Here is an 18,478-nt window from a genome sequence, read left to right on the forward strand (position 1 = left end):
ATATGTTTTCCCCGAAGTAGTATGGTATCGATTAGATAAATATTAAAAGTGACGTATATAAAATAATCAAACATTACAAATTAAAAGTTTAATAATTATGCATTAAATTACATTTTTAATCAAATATTTTCTTTCTATGCTATTTTGAGTTTTAAGCTTTCTGTAATCAAAATGTCTTCGATGATTAAAATTCGAAAAGCTTTAATCGACGAAAATAACGAAAATATCCAAATCTATCGAGGTCAAGACAGAATTGCTCACATAAAATTTTAAATCCGTTTTTCTTCGTATTAATGATATATCGGGTGTTAAAAAAGTGGCGGATACGCTGTATAGAGGTGAATTCCTGAGGTTATTTGGAGACGATTTTTCCTCAACGAAAATGTCGAGAGAAGTCATCATTCTTTGCAAGCTCCCAATTTTTGCCATCATATATCTTGGTAACTAAGCCTTAAATTAAAATTCTATTAAATTAAAGTCGACTTGAAATTAATTGAAGAATGTAGTTTTGTTAATATTTTAATTCCACAATACTTAGTTTACGAAAAGCCCTTTATTTTCAATTACTTATAACTCGAAAATTATTGGTGCCTCGACATTTTCACTGAGGAAAAATCGTCTCCAAATAACCTCAGGAATTCACCCCTATACAGTGTATCCGCCACTTTTTTAACACCCTGTATATGTATGGGAGGGAATAAATTCTATCTTAATGTCCAACCATACGATTCATTGCTGGCACGTGCAAATGCATACTTATTCGTAGAGATAGACCGGTGTATGGAACGGACGGAATAGTGTACCGTAAGAATTGTTACACAAATTTAATTATATCTCAATGGATATGTTATATCTCTTACGCTTTGTCATGCTAAATGTGTGCGCAAAGATTTATCTACTTCAACAATGCTCGATCTCATGTATTACGTTCTGTTTGTATATGATATACTCTCATTATTGGTAATGTAATTTGTTCTAATTGCAACTTTTGTCGCTAATGTCACCAATCTTAAACAAAATGATGAATCGCAACGTCTCACTGCATATTTTTATTGTGATAAAAATAAATTATTCTCAATATATAATAACGATTTTTCTTCTAAAAATAATAGAAAATTAAAACTAGAAGTCGCTGTTGAACCGATGATTGTTGAATAATGTAATTTGATTGTTATTCGATCTTTAATTCTTCTATAATATCTACCTTTATCTTTTGTTAAAATGGAGAACAACCGTGAATGTGATCCGTTTGCAAATTAGCTCATACAGTAATCTTGCCACTTAAACCACGAGATTCGTCGGGATAACAAAAATTAGTGTTAAATATCTGATCCTATTCTCTTCTCCAGCAATAGTGTTTTACTCTTACATTAAATATCAGCTCTTTTTCTTTTTAGAAGACAATATAGTCAAGTATTTTCTTTATTATTGATTACCAAAAATTGCTGTACGAATTGATTAATAAATTGTTAATTATACACATAGTAAATTGTTAATTATACACGAAGAGAATTTTCTCTTAGAATTTACAATATTATGAGAATTTCTCTGATTAATATTTATCACAATAAAAATAATAATATATCTACACTTACTATGCAGTTTAGTAAAATTAATTAAACATGTTTTATATTTTATTGTGATAGATCCCACGATTACCATGATTTTCAGGGTAAATTCTAAGAGAAAATTCTCTCTGTGTACTGTTAGGGCGTGTGGCAAACGCGCATTATTCAATGTAATAAGTTTCAATCGATCGCAAATGTTGTAAAAAAATATAAACAAAAGAGATCTCGTTTTCCAGCGAGGACAAGGTGACGAAAGTGGAAGCTGAAGCGGCCACGAGGATAACAGCTGGCAGGAAGCTAAGATTAGCGAGGTGTCACCACGCGTCACGCCGGTGTCGTGGGTCTATGGGGGGCACCGCCTCAGCGGTCCCCCGGCTCAAGTCCAAACGGCAATCGCCGGAACGGCAGTGCCATCCTGGCACGAGCCAAGACTGCCCCGATTCCGGTACCACCGTCCAAACGGATGAAGAGCCCCTCCAACATCATGAGGCAGTCCAGCCTCACGAAACTCGGTTCCATGATCAATACGGCTGTCAACAAACGTGCCGGTGAGTCTATCACATCTTATCTCTATATCTTCCAATTTTTTCAGATAGGCAAAACTCTTATTTTCCTGAACATTTGTTTAATATAAAATTGCTTTATTTCCCCGAATTAAAATTAAAATTTATACTCGAATTAATACACACAATGCACTCATTGAGAATATTTCATAATTATCGTACAATACTTTAATATCCTGCACAGTTGGAAAATTTGTGTTTTCTTGTTAAAAACGGTCCCCGTTAAAATTTTTGTGTTAAATATTTAACACATTCATGTGTTAATTTAACATATTGTTGTTATGTTAATTGAACTCAAATGTTAAATTATTAAAACAACTAAAAAAAGTGTAAAAATAACACAATGTATATATCTATTTTTAATTTTACACAATTAATATGTTCCGTATTATTAGTGACAAGATTTATCTGTTAAAATTCACAGAAAAAAATGTTAATTTTACTTTATAATATAAGTGGGGGTAATAAAATGTAAAATTAACAATTTTTTTATTTAATTTTTACATTAAAACTGGGTTAATTTTACACAAAATTTATTTTAAGTTTATTTGAAGTTTGCATTTATTTTATGTTAAAATATTAACACAATATTTGTGTCACCATTTAACATATCCGTATTATGTTAAATTAACACAAAAATTTCTGTGGACCGTTTGGGACATGTGATATTTGTTAAATTTAACACAAATTTTTCAACTGTGTGGAAATAAAATATAATCGAAAATCTTAAAAAGAAAATGTCGAAGTCACAGTTTTAAATTATAAGCGATCAAAGTTGTGACCAATGATATCACGTAGAACTCGCGCGTTCACACCCGTAACTATATTTATATACATGTACCAACTCATCATATGTTTGATTGATTTTCACAAGTTATATGATATTTATTTTTATTACATAGCGGATTTTAATTTGCTTTTTATATATAGGTACTACGTAGATACATTGAGAGAATCAGTTAATACTGATAAGTTGACTAATAACAAATTTTAACATTAGATTTAATAAATTAAATGACATAATTAATCAACTATTTAAATTATTGTTATTTAAAAATAATTAAATAGTATGCATTAAAATATGTTATTAGCTAATCAATATTAGCTAATTATTATAGCTTATTGTCATACTCACTCATATAAAAAGCGATTAATTACACACACATAAAGTTACACAACGCAAGCACGAGAGCATATACATATATATATACTTCGAATTAGTTGAGAAACGTAATATAATTTAAGAAAAGATGATTTTTCATAACTAAAACAAACATTGATTCAAAAGTTATTTATTTCGGAATTATAAGTCAATAATATAAAAAATAGCATAAGTTAAAAAAATTAAAGAACTTACAGATATTGAATTGAGTCCGCCATTAAGACGGGCAATTGCGAAGCCTGAATCGCAGTAATATTGGCGTGTAGTATATTTATCTGTAACATAAATTAATTTGATTTATAACAGCTATTCCCCTGTTCCATACATATTTCGATTATAATTCGGCACATTATTCATAAAAGATCGTATACATTCAAAGAGAGATTCCAGATTTATCTCTTATACATTCATCTTTTAGACAATTCTTTTGTTTTAATTCAATAAAGATGTAAATTGATTGGCACAGCATAGCTTTTTAAATTATTGATATGCATTATATTCCTTATGTATCTTTACATATAAAAGTCTAATAAATTTAAATTCGTTCCATCTCCGGTGAAATATCAGTAAATCATCAATAAATAAAAAATAAGAAATATGGGTCTTTTAACTATCGATTGAGGAGTCAATTATAAAAATATTATTTGTTTAAAAATCTTTGATAAAAGTCTGAATGGTTTAAGATGATAAGAATGCAACAATTGATCATTTAAAATATTCTCTACACGGCTCATATTTTCTTGCAAAGCGATCTTTTGACAGGACGCTCTAGATTTCTATTCGATTTTTTATAAAACTTTTTCTTCTAATTAAAAAAAATAATGACGAATCGTGATCTATCACAATTAAATAAATTGGATTTAAATTTCTCATTGTTTTGTAAACGTTGTGATAAAGTTTAGAAAACATTTTCCTGCTGTCTGCTGTTCGGATAAACTTCTTGATACAAGCGTATTGTTTGTATAACATTACCATTTGCTTTGCTATATATGAAATGCATATCTGTTATTTCAGAATTTATGTAAATATTAGCCATTTCTCGAATAACACACATACACAGATTAATATTTTATACAAGATTAATATTTTATACAAGATTAATATTTTATCGCTTTAGAAAAAATGATAGTCAAAATAAATGACAATGAAAATTAATGAATAATATATATGCCGTATTATAAAAGTAAATAAAAAACATACATTATTTATATATACAGATATTTTCTATAAAAAAATTTTATAATTTGTAACTTATTTATACTGTAATTTTACTAATTTTATGTAAAAAAAATTGTACGACTTATAACTCCGAAATAAATGGTTTTTGGACCAACATTATTAAGTTGTATTTATTTTAATGAGTATTCTCCTAATATATTCCTAAAATATTTAGTACATTTTTTATAAATACGTTGTGTATGTGTGCGTGTGTAACCATTTTTGTAAATTTATTTTTTTAGACTTTTGAGAACTTTTTATGTGCTATTTAATTAGCTACACAGCGAAAATCTCAGACAAATTATTATACAATAGTTTTTTGCTCAAAAATGCAGTTCCAATAATTTTCACCGATACCGTTGACATAAGTGTACATAATTATATATAATTATGATATAAGATAATTATGAATATATATATGTACATAATTATGAAATAAGAAATACAATATTTAATATTTTTTTCAATTTAAAGCTGGAAAAACTTTTTTTTTTATGAATGTGAGTTTAGCACGAGTTTATTTTTTTCGTTAAATTAAAAGTTTTTATTTGTGCAAACTTATGCTACTTTTTATTATGTATTGACGAAATTAGATTTGTTTCTAATTAAATTTTTCTAAATAATAGCAGAATTTTATTAAATTTCCTATTTGTACATCAATTTTTAAACACTCTTTGATATCCTGATATATTTTTAAAGCTTCCTATATTTCATATCACTACTAGAACGCTAAAAAAGGCATCTTTTTTCTCAAATAACTATTGTATTTTATATGGAAAATGTAAATTGCTTACATATATTATAAATATTCAGTCTGTAATTTAATTTAAAGTCGTTAATTTAAAGACTATTTCCATTTATTTAAACGTGTATTAATACAGCTTCAATAATATTATCTGTTTCTTCATTCTTTTTCTTGGCTTTTTTTCTTGGCTTGTATATTATCTTTTAGTTTTCAAATAATCTGCTTTACAAACTAACTTGGAAAACTTAACACTTTCGAAAAGAAAATAATTTTCTGTATAAAAATAAATCGAAAATATAAAATAAAACTTTTTTATACAAAAGCTTTGTTTTTGAAAATATTAATTTTGAAAAATGGAAAATTTATTATAAATATATTAATATATAAATATATAAATTTATATTGATATAAAATGGACTTTGAAATTAGAAAAATTGATGACATATTTAAATATATGCTTTTTTAAGTTTGAATGATTTCTAGTCGCCTTGTATTATATTATCGAGTATTATACATTATTTTGATAGTAGTTATTAAAATATATATTAAAAATATAAAATTCCGTCTAGTAAAAAAATTAAAATTTATCTCCATACTTTATATTTATATAATTCTTTAAGATGAAGTCGACAAGAAAAGCGATGACGCAAGATTGTTAAAGGTCATTCAAGCTTAAAAATGAGTAAATATGTATGTTATTAATTTCACAGTTTATTTTCTCGCTTCGTATTAAAAAAAATTTGTTCTATATTTTTAATTTATTCTTATACGACAAGTTATCTTTCTTTCAGTTGCATTTGTTGTCGATCCAGCTTGTGTATGTAGAACAGTATATCTAATATACCAAGGAGAATCTTTATCCCTTCCTCTTAATTTCCCGTTAATAAAAACGTAAATAAATAAAGTTTGTATACCCGACTGTCGAATGTATGTTTCGCCGGAGAGGTTTCGTGTTTGGCAGCCGATTAGTAAACTTCTTCGAGATCGGTATTGCACGGTGAAAACTGAAAACTCGTTAGAACTGTGGTGAAGGAAGATTTAAACGTCGCGATTATCGCGTTGCCGAAGTAAAGTTGCTAATACGAGGATGTATACATCAGCTCGTATACGTGTTAAGAGAAAAGCTGTTGTTGTTGATTTAAATCAAAATATAGTTCGTCGCATGGCACCCAGACGGAAGGACACAAAGAACGCGAATAATTGCGCTGACCGCTATTATTTCCGTGAGTACTAAGATCTGTTGAAAGACTTTTAAAAGACAGAGGATGTATTATAGAGTCGCGATGCGTACGATATTTATTCTGTAAACGTCTTGATATAAAGTGATTTACTTTCACGATCAGTCGTAACATTTGCTTTGACGTTATTTGAATATAGATATAAAGAGAGAATAACTCTCTCTCCAAATATAACTCTTTCTCTTGAAGCATTTTGATAATCAAATTCGAGGACAATTTTATGTTGTATGTGTAGAAGTGTTTAAACAATTTATACATACATATACATACACAGGGTATCCAAGAAAACCAATATTTTTTAATATTTTTTAAAATATTTATTTAATATTTTTTAATAACGGATCCTGGTCAATTTTTCCTGGAAAAAAAATATGTATACATATATAGTATTATATAAAATATAATAATATATTCAGTGTCGCTTGTGGAAAAAAATTATTAATACATTGCATTTTATTATTTTTAAATAACACTGACATTAAATGATGGCGATTTTTTGTGAAAACTTATTGAATCTGTCGATGTTTGTAGTTTCACACTAAATCAATTAAAACTTTTTATAATTATTTTTTATGTTCAAAAATAATTTTGTGAATACAAATGAATATTCTCATTGAAAAGTCATTGGATTATATGTGATTTCAAAATTGCATCTAACACATAAATAGTAATAATAAACACAATCTGTAGATTGCATTTGTGTCCTTATGACAAGAGTATCCCAATTTTTTGGTCACATTATTCTGAATGTGTGAAATATTATCAGTGCATGCGTGTCGAATTTTAATGGAGATACAATCTCGTTAGTACAAACTTATTAACAGAACGCCTCTAACATGCTCCGCAAAGAGAGCTTCATGTCTCGTACAAGCTTATATGCACTTGGTACCATTCAGAGACAGTCTCGTATGGTATTTTACTCGTGAAAAATCAGTTGCCGAGCGCCAAGTCGTTATAATTGATTAATCGATAAGCGCCTTTCAGTTTTGTGGATGAACTTACGAACGGTAATCAGTCCTTCAGATTTTTCGCATTGAGAATGAATCGATCGAAGATTCGTGCTTCTAAGACATTCACGCACTTGCGAAGGAATACGCCTTTGTTTTCGTCCCTCGAGGAATTGCACGACAAGTTAACGGAGCTCTTAGGTAAATGCTTTAACATGATTCGCGAAAGCTCTTCAGGATGACAAGCTCAGAATCATGATCAAGTCTCTTCAAAGTCGAGCTTGAAGAGTTGTGTGTTAATGTTTGTATATTGATAAATATCAACGATTAAAAATATATATTTATCTCGTGTTGTGTAGACATTAATTGATATCAGATGCAAGCATTTTGTGCAACATATTTTTGTGAAATTATCTCTATTTCGATGTGTGTCATTTGATATTATGCGATATTGGGAGAGTCATATTTGAAAACTTACCCTTAATCAATTATATCATGAAAAAGATAATTACTATATAATTCTAGAATCCTAGGCCGGTATTCATAGTCGGTTCTTATATTTAAGAATGTCTTAAGTACAATCTTAAGATGTGATTAACCAATCACAGAGCCGTATTTGCATCTTAAGACATTACTTAAGACGGTCTTGAAATAAGAACGGACTATGATGAATACCGGCCATAGATTCAAACGTTTTCAATTTCTTCTCCAAAGATAATTTTAATATTTAACATGCATATGAATAATCAAGTGCAATCTCTTTATCATTGTATTGTATTTTAATTATTAAGCCTTTGTTTGAATTGAAAAGGAATATCTTGATATACGCACACATACATACTCCTTTTCTCTTTTTCTCTCTTTCAGCGATATATATAGATATAATTTTTTCAACAAAATTTTTTATTGAAATTACATTATTGATAGCGTGAGAGTGAAAAGCTTTAAGAGATTATATTTGTGAATACGATTTTTAACTCGCGCAAATTTTTAAGTAATAACGAAAAAATCTGAAAAAAGACGCAGATACGTTGTGTCTAAAAATGTATGACGATTTATTATTCGACGACGCATTTTGCTGAATGCGAAAATGCTCTTAAAATGAACTACATGACAAAAGAAAATATGCATTGCGCACCTTACATCGTATCGACTTACTTGCATCGGTTACTATTTTCTATGCAAACATTATTTCAAAACATTGTGCATTTCATTTGAATGTTTCAGTTCTCTTTGCTTTATATGATTTCGCTAAACAAAAAAAAATATAAGATTTATAATACATAAGATGCCTCAAAATTAAGAATCAAAATATTTATTATGAGAAAGTTATTAAAAAATTAAATAATAAATAATATAAAAATATTTGTGATTTTTAATTTCAAACGATTTTTTTATATATAAAGGTTTAAAACTGGCCAATCATAGGGGATACATTTGGATAGTTACCTTATTATCATAAAAATAATTTCTATTTCAATAGCTTTTTTCAGTACAAATTCTTTTTACATCATATATATGCTGTAATTTAAAGAATTCTTATTAAAAGTATAATTTATGATATCTTAATTTAATATACTGAACACAGAGAAAATACATATTTACAAGCTAAATAGCTTAAAGAGATGGCATCTTCGTCTAATATATAATTGAAAACAACTCCATCTCCTTCTTGAGAATATGTTTTCGCAATAATATATTTCCTATCGCACGCGACACGGATTATATTAATAAAGAGAGGGAAAGAGAAGCATCTCCGATAATTAGCACATTCAAACGTTCCCGCGTTGCATACGCTCGCGCTCGCTCGGCCACCCTCGTGAATCGTCGGGCCGGCGTTCGCGCAGACTCGGCGCATCCCCAAGCGCCGCATGTAAGATGGTGGTTACCGCGAAGATAGAGAAACTGGCTGCGCAGTGACGTCACTCGCCGTGTTGTGCGGTTATGCGCCTATGAACTTCCGCCATTGGGAAAACCGTGTTACTCCGGGAGCGTTTTAACGGCAAAGGCGGTCGACGGGAAATATGTGACAGGGAGCCCGGGCGGCCGCGTGTTCTCCGTGTAACGAACGCTTCCCCTCGTCAGTCTCGTCAGTCTCGTCACCACCGGCGTGCGCGCGATACATGCCTATCCGCGCCCGTGAAACCTCGTCGTCTGTCTCTCTCCCCGGGAGTGATACATAAAACCCGCGTGCGGAACGGCAATATCTCTCTCTCCCCGTGTTTGTCCGTGTTGTCTGTCCCCCTCGTGTATGCGAGATGGCCGGTAAGTAGCGAGGCTCCGATCAGCCCTGATCTCGCGGCTGTTTGTAAACCGGCGCGAGTGTGTTCAGTGTATACAGGTATATATACACCCACGCCGATACACGGTGTTGTGTACGCGACGTACGCGTTCTTTCTCATTACTATACGGCGCGTCGCCGCTCCTGCTGGGCAGCTCGCCTCCTCGCCTCCTCGCCTCATCGCTGGCGAGAAGCGAACCTTCACCCACATCAGAGAACGTAGAACGTTGACTCGCCTACGCCTCCGATCCTCTCCTCGCCTCTACCTCGAATAATAAAAAGCGCATCCTTCGCGCCTCGCGCCTTCTCGCCCGACACACTCCGGATTCTCCCGGTGCGCGCGGGGGGGCCCAGACACTTCTTCTCTATGTGCTCGTCGCCGGCGACGACAGCAGCGGCGGCGGCGACGGCGGCGGCGGCGGCGGCCTAGAAACACGATGGATTACGCCGAAACTTCAAGTAGGCTTACTTTCACCTCTTTCACTTCCGTCTGTTTTCTTCTCTCTCTCTCTCTCTCTCTCTCTCTCTCTCTCTCTCTCTTTCTCTCTCTCTCTCTCTCTCTTTCTTTCTCTGCATTCCGTATCATATCTGCGCGACCTTCGCAGGAGGACTCCGTGCCAGCCATCTTCATTCGTGTCCCTTCGCTTCCCGCCGCTTAGACTGTATATAATGTAACAGCGTGCTTCCCAAAAAAATGATCTAAAAACGCGATTTTGCAACCTTATTTTTTTGTTTTTATTTTTTATTTATATATACAGCAGCGTTTTTTTTTTTTTTTTCCAGCTTGATGTAACATCGCTTTTATAATTTCGCAAATTTTTTTATCGCAGTCTACAAGGCTCGGTGAATTAAATTGGAGAACGCCAAGCTAATACACTCGTGTTCGGTGCATCGCAGGTGCATCGGGATGACGATTTTTTGTTTTATTCTTTTCCGCTGAATATTCAATCGCATCGCTTTTCTCCCTCTGTCTTTCTTGTTTCGCTTTAATTCGGCCGCGTAATTTTTACGCGTGAATTTTTTATTTTCATCATCTAACCCGCTTTGCGAAATAACAAGCGACGCTAGCGAGAGGCTGTGTTTTCTTCTTTGTTTCGTGCGATTGCACGTGGAGAATTGAGAATCTTAGATACTCGGTATTGGCAAAAATGTTGCACACTACTTTGAATATTATAGATGGAAACTATCACTCGATATACAAGATTAAAGTAGAACATTATTAAATTAAATCATTTGCTATTTGTTATTTTTCCAAGTAGATTGTGTATGAGTTGACTATTTAAACATTTCATATATGTAGCTTGTTATGTTGAGAATAATATTCGATTTTAAAATTCTATATAAATAGTAAATTTAAAAAAAATTAAATTTATTATAAAATAATAAATTGGAGTAGTATATATGTATTGCATTGTGTTAAAAAATTTCTTTTCAAAGAAAAAAAGATGGATCAAATCTATCTGTGTTTAAAAAAATGTGCAAAGAAATGTTGTACATAAAGAACTATTGTTAATATATATTTTACTTATCCAAAAGTTGTCCTCTGCTTTAATGCATATTTTATTATAAAATGACGAATTGGAATAGTATACATTGTATAAATCTTTTCATATCCTATTCTTGCATTTTCTTTGTTTTGATTTCTTTTGTTTGTCTGTCATAACATATTGCAAGCTTTACAAATTACTAGCGACAAAAGACTGAAATGCACCGATGTCTCTGATTATGATATTTATAAAATGAATATTATAAAAAATTTTTTTTTAAACATCGACTATCATATATTAATATCTAAAACAACAGAGCAAAAGGAGATGAATATTTTATAATCCCTTTATATTTTATATTACAGGTAATGGTGACATACAGTGGTGTTTCTCGCAAGTCAAGGGGACTTTAGAAGACGATGTTACAGAAGGTAAGTTTGACCTGTTTGCTTAACTTGAGAAACAGACTTTTCTCTTATCTTGTCTTTTATCTTATCAGTTTACACATACCAAAATAAAGTAAAGAACTATAGTCACGAATCAGAGCTTTGCATATATTATTGAGATATAAAATTGATTTTGATTTGTTCATATTCTTATTCTCTATTATTATGTGCTTATACAATCACAAAATATATGCTCCGCAAAAACTGTTTATATACATAAAAGTTATATTTTTATTACAGCTGATATAATCTCGTGCGTTGAATTTAACCATGATGGCGATCTCCTTGCAACAGGGGATAAGGGTGGACGTGTTGTCATTTTTCAGAGAGACCCCATTGTAAGTGCTAAATTTATTGTAAAATTTTAAAAAATAGATACAAATTTTATATCTATTTTCTATTCTATATTTATTACTCTACATTGTTTAAAGAATCCAAAAATAACATATAGATATTAATAATTCTAATACATTTTAATATATGTTAATATTGATATTTTAGTTACAATATAATGTACTCCATTGATAACGTTTTAGATAGCAAGAAAAAATACTATTTATATATTTATATCAAGAGATCTTGTATTATTATTTTCAATATTTATAAGTCAGTTATAAGTAAGCTAGACACAAGTATTTGTATCATCCTTACAAATCTTATGTAACATTTAGTTAGTAATCTGGTATCTGTCCTATTTTCTATTGAGTTGAAATAGCTCTTCAGTAAGCCTATTAAAGGTACACGCTATCGTTTGAGCTTGTAAGATGACATTGATAAAATGGTTAGATATAATATATTATAAGATATTAGACAGTTAAAAACTTTCTCAAGTTTGATAATTGAATGATTATAGATGGATATTACAAAATTAAATAATCATAAACTTCCAAGCATGATATTTGAAATATTATAATTGTATCGATAAGATAAAATATCTGCTATTAAAATAATAAATTGCATAAACAATAATTATTTGTACAGAGTAAAAACAGTATACCACGAAGAGGCGAATACAACGTGTATAGTACCTTCCAGAGCCATGAGCCTGAATTTGATTACCTAAAATCATTAGAGATAGAAGAAAAAATTAATAAAATTAGATGGCTAAAAAGAAAAAACCCTGCCCACTTTTTACTCTCCACAAACGATAAAACAATCAAGTTATGGAAAGTTAGTGAGAGAGATAAAAGAGTAGAGGGGTATAATACTAAGGAGGAAAATGGTGCGATCCGTGATCCTGCCTGCATCACTGCCTTGAGGGTAAATATATTTTTAGTTGATTGTATTAATAATTTTTCATGCATATATGTTGCAGATAGAGAAATATAATTTTTAATTACAAAATATATAGATATTTAATTAATTAATTAGAGAATATATTTATGAGAAATATGAGAGATATATAGAGAAATATATATATAATATAATTATAAGATTTCTCTGATACATTATTACGTTTTATATATAGGTGCCAACCATAAAACCAATGGAGTTGATGGTGGAGGCATCACCAAGGAGAATATTTGCCAATGCGCACACCTATCACATAAACAGTATAAGTGTCAACAGTGATCAAGAGACATACCTCAGTGCTGATGATCTTAGAATTAATCTTTGGCACCTTGAGATAACTGACCAGAGTTTTAGTATCCTTTCTTTAAACGCGTATATATATTATTATACGCGCGCATATATGTTATTATGCGTGTTTAGTATTTTAATATATTTTCTATAATAAAATACAAGATCAAATTTCCAGATATAATTTTCTTAACCATAGCATACAGATATAGTAGACATTAAACCAACTAATATGGAAGAATTAACGGAAGTTATAACTGCAGCGGAATTTCATCCTGCAGAATGCAATGTGTTGGTATACAGTAGTAGCAAGGGAACTATTAGACTTTGCGATATGAGATCTGCTGCTCTTTGCGATCAACATAGCAAACTCTTCGAGGAGCCGGAAGATCCAACTAATAGAAGTTTTTTCTCTGAAATTATTTCAAGCATAAGTGATGTAAAGCTCAGTAATTCTGGAAGATACATGATTAGTAGAGACTACCTCAGTGTGAAAGTGTGGGATTTACAAATGGAGACGAAACCGATCGAATGCTACCCTGTAAGTTTGTGATATTCATAAGGAAAGCGATATTTCTTATATCATTGTCGATGTGTCTCATCTTAAATTTCATTTCATATCTCATTACACAATTCTCTTTTTTATATAATATAAATACCACTACCTCGTAGGAAATATATATTGTTCTCTGTATATGTATACATATTCACTAATATAATTTTGTTACGATAGGTTCATGAATACTTAAGATCAAAATTATGTTCATTATACGAAAATGACTGCATCTTCGACAAGTTTGAATGTTGTTGGAGTGGTAATGACTCAGCTATCATGACGGGCTCGTATAACAATTTCTTTAGAGTATTCGATCGTACGACCAAACGCGATCTTACTTTAGAGGCAGCACGCGACATTGCCAAACCAAAAACACTCCTAAAACCGAGAAAGGTTAGTACATTCTTAAGATGTTTTATTCATAGGGACTTGTATACTCGAGAATTTACATTCATGTGCTATATAGGTATGCACTGGTGGTAAGCGCAAGAAGGATGAGATTAGTGTTGACTGTCTGGACTTCAATAAAAAAATACTTCACACTGCATGGCATCCATCTGAAAATGTGGTGGCTGTCGCTGCTACGAACAATCTCTTCCTATTCCAAGACAAACTCTAGCACATCTGTATGCAAGTACGTCTAAAAATTTGAATATTACAAACCGATGGATTGAAACTTTCATTATATTCGATTTGACATTAATCAATTTAATTTGTTAAAGATTATACAACGGTACATATTGACGTGAGCTAGGCACGTTGAACTGAAAGCTCCCAATGCAACCACGGGTGTCCGAATACTGACGATAGTTGACTGCTAGTCTGTCAGTGGTTGACTGACCGAGGAGTGGTGTACGTAGCGCCGTCCACGCAGCTCACATTCATACATGCTATATACACATAAACATACAGGATTGCACCTCATACTTTGTCGCGCACATATTGTGCATATTGAAAAAAAAGGGATGCAAACACGGGATATACGCATAACTCTCCAGGCTATCGAGTTCGCTAGCTCAAATATATTTGCAGATGAAAGAGACGTACGCATTCGGCAGAATATGTGATTCATCTAATTCGCAGACTCGTGTTGGCAGTTAATATGATTTATAAATACTAATAATTAGTAATTTTTTGCTTGTATTATAGAAAAAGAAATTGTGCCATTGTACGGTGCAGTCTATACGTGATCACTATAGACCAAGGTGTTTGATTATCGCATTGGTGAGACGGACAGTGATGTGAATAGGGCAAGCATGAATTACGAATTACTTGCTGGCTCGTATTTATATATAATCAGTATGAATATGTGGTATGAAATTTTAAGTTTTTCTTAATTAAATGCCTAACTAGCGCGAGAAAAATGAAAGATCAGTCGTGCCAACGAGATTAATCTGTAATTATTATAATATTATAAATTTTATATTATCACATGGCACTTTCCAGTTAACTATTAAAAAAAAATTGCAGAAGCTAATTTTCCTTTGCTTTGCAATTACTAATCGACCTGAACGCGATTTTAAAGTACGAGAGTACAGAGTAAATAATATTTACGAATATAGTTTTGCTTACAAAAATTGAAATAATGATAGTCGCCAATACAGTTACCATTATCAGCAAGATCGATTTTATTAAACTAATATGTCCAAATTATCTACAGTTTAATGTCACGACATGTTAAAGACATGTATAGGCCTATTTTCTTGTTAGTTTATTACTCTTACTAAACAATCGTCTGTCTCAGTCGCCAATACGAGTCAAAAATAATAATGGAAAGTATTCAATCTTTCCTTCCATTATGTATCTAAAAAAAAAAAAAAACTAAATGTTGCTGCATTAAATGTATCGAGCAATAAGTGGCGCCGATTTAAAACAATGTATATCAATTGTCATTTTCTAAAATTGCCCGATCGGGAGTAAATGGAAATCGAATGGATATGGAATACAGATTTTTTCTAATCTTTCTTATTAATAATTTATTGACACTCTTATACTCTCCTACGGATATAAGCAGCAATTTCATACATGAATAAAATAAACCTAAAAGTGCATTTGACGATGGTAAGCTGGGCTTGCAGAGTTTATATAAATAAAATATATATTTGCTGAATAATATACACACCAGCATAATGTAACTTCGATAAATATTCAAAACATAAAGCTAGAGTGTTCATATTGAAAACTCACATGTTGAATTTTTTAATCATTTGAGATTCTTTTGAATTTATCAACTAATTATATAACAGTTATTTATTATATTTTAAAGGTATATCAAGGATCAATAATTATATAAGAATATTGAAATAACGTATACAAAATATAATAATAAAATGCTCTACAAAATATATTAATGCAAAATGTACACAAACAGTTCAGCAAACTAATATAATAGATAACGCTAATAAAAAAAATAATACACATATGTAAACTATTTCAGTTTTTAAAATCAATCATAGAATCGCGATACATGCGTCAGAAGTTATAAAAGAATGCATTAAATTATGCTTCATAGTCGATATTAGAATTTCCCAATATTATTTGCATTCATATTACGTATAAAAGTGTTTTTAACAAAAATTTCTTCAAGAATAGAAAAAAATTATACATATTTTTTTTTTATAAAGATGCATATTATATTACGTACAACCAAAAACATTTGCGTGTGAGTTTTAAATATGAAAATTGTGATAGCATAAATCTATTTCTAAAATAAATTATATAATATGAAAAAAAAACAGCTTCGTGATAATGTAAGAATAAAGTTACAGATTTATAAGAACAAAATTGAAATACAATGAAAAAATATATATGCACACAAAATGTAATTTTTTATGTTAAAAGTAATGCAATTTCTTCATTAAAAAATTGCTTTGGTGATTACCAATTATAAAAATGATCAAAGTTTAAAATTAATAAGTTTGATATACAAATAATTTTTCAATATTGAACAAATTTTCAAGATCTTTTATTTTTTGATAAGAGCAAATATAGATATTAGTTCTTTAAAGAAGGAATACGCATCGCGGTAGTTATACCTCAAATTGATCCAATTTTATAATTTATTGCGATTTAATTGTGATTAAATTGTTAATAATTTGTCGAGAAATTCTGCATAATATTAGTAATTTCAAAATTTTCGTTTTAAATTATACATTCTGACTGTGACTTTTATTATATAATTATGCTATTTAAATGATTTCACATAAATATCACTAAGTTATAATTGAAAGATATTATGTGCGCCGATTCCTAGAGTTAATAAATGGCGTATTATGTTCTTTTTGCAATAGTGTTTTAATTCCTCAGAATGAACAGAAACACATAAGTGTGATATTACAAAACATTGGAAGTATGAGACACACATTCATGAACATACAAAATATAATCTGTAATATGTTACACTAACAAAAGATGTAAGATATACAGTAAAATCGTGAACAATTTGTTTTATACTTGAACAAAATGCAGTTTCATTTTTTTTAAATGTGATAATTTGCTGCTATTGATATATAATTATAAATTATTATGTATGTATTTTGTAGAGACACTGTTATTTATCTTTTTTTTTTTAATTGCTATATATAGATTACAAAATATAATAATCCGATTCGACAAAGTAGATAGTGCGATGCCTGTGTGATGCTTGACTATACATATATAAATTACTGAATTTGTTAAGCGATTAAAATGACATAATATTGCGCGACGAACAGTCTTAAAGACAAGATAAAACATTCCGAAAAGAAGGACTGCTCGATAAAAAAAGTCCATAATCAAATATAAATACATATATATAATGATATATAAAAAAACGTCTATATGTTTTTCTTCCTTTTATATAATCTCTGCACGTATGTACATGAAAACTAATTAGATTTTATTTTTTTAGAAAGAAAAAGTAAATCTGAAAACAAACTTTAAAAAAAAATGTGAAAATTATTCTAATTATTTTTCAATTAGTTTTCCTGTACATACGAATAGAGAGTATACAAGAAAAAAATATATAGACATATTTTATATATGACTATATTTGATTATATATGAATTTTTATTCCCAGGTGGAGAGCGACTTCGATCAAAAAATCTCCAAAATTTGAAGTTCATTAACGAAAGTCAAAAGTAAAGTTCGAAAAAATCATTAAAAACAATAAAAATACCTTACAATTATTATTGCATTCGTACACGAAATAATTTCAATCAACATTCATTGATGCTAAAAAACATAATTAGAACCTTGGCACGCGAGATCTGTCTCGATGTGATAATAAGAGCCGTTGCACTATTAGCAAAAAAGATTGAAGATTGCTCTATTTTTATTAATATAATCACGGTATAACACGGATGTAAGATTTTTTATAGCGCATATAGTCGAGTCTCTCTCTTCATATCTTCGTTGCGCGAGGAGCAACGAACATTTTTTTCCCGTGCATACTTGAAGAGAATACAATCGTCTTATGTAAAAATAAAAAAAGATGGAACGTGGACGCGAAATAATAGAATATCACGACATCGACGGTACGAGACATATGTCATCGATGTAAACTGAAATATATATATAACACCAGAGGAAAACAATAAATTTTACTGTACAAATTATATTTTTATTTTATACAGCTCCCTAACATAGCGTGTATCACGTTTAATAAGAGAAAAGCTTCATACGTAAATAAAGTGATCGCGCTATCG

At 30.4% G+C, this 18,478-nt stretch overlaps 1 protein-coding gene across 4 annotated transcripts in view; it reads left to right on the forward strand.

The window, feature by feature from the left end:
• The window catches only part of Tws (protein phosphatase 2 regulatory subunit tws), a 32,664-nt gene extending 14,279 nt beyond the window's left edge, over nt 1–18,385 (forward strand). Inside the window, exons 2-11 of one of the 4 annotated variants that reach the window (XM_083031755.1) lie at nt 1,805–2,116; nt 6,357–6,479; nt 11,575–11,640; nt 11,896–11,993; nt 12,637–12,915; nt 13,124–13,301; nt 13,443–13,777; nt 13,970–14,185; nt 14,259–14,426; nt 14,515–18,385. In XM_083031755.1, coding sequence (XP_082887881.1) covers nt 2,032–2,116; nt 6,357–6,479; nt 11,575–11,640; nt 11,896–11,993; nt 12,637–12,915; nt 13,124–13,301; nt 13,443–13,777; nt 13,970–14,185; nt 14,259–14,411 — 1,533 coding nt within the window. In that variant the 5' untranslated portion in view covers nt 1,805–2,031 and the 3' untranslated portion in view covers nt 14,412–14,426; nt 14,515–18,385. Of the gene's footprint in view, nt 1–1,804; nt 2,117–6,356; nt 6,480–9,222; nt 10,182–11,574; nt 11,641–11,895; nt 11,994–12,636; nt 12,916–13,123; nt 13,302–13,442; nt 13,778–13,969; nt 14,186–14,258; nt 14,427–14,514 lie in introns of those variants that run through there. The other 3 variants (XM_083031731.1, XM_083031748.1, XM_083031740.1) reach the window with 3 other exon arrangements.
• The last annotated feature ends 93 nt before the right edge of the window (nt 18,386–18,478 follow it).

Source organism: Prenolepis imparis, unplaced genomic scaffold, assembly GCF_030444845.1.
Source record: "Prenolepis imparis isolate NDT839.2.m4 unplaced genomic scaffold, iyPreImpa1.0 SCAF_1, whole genome shotgun sequence".
Lineage (NCBI taxonomy): Eukaryota > Metazoa > Arthropoda > Insecta > Hymenoptera > Formicidae > Prenolepis > Prenolepis imparis.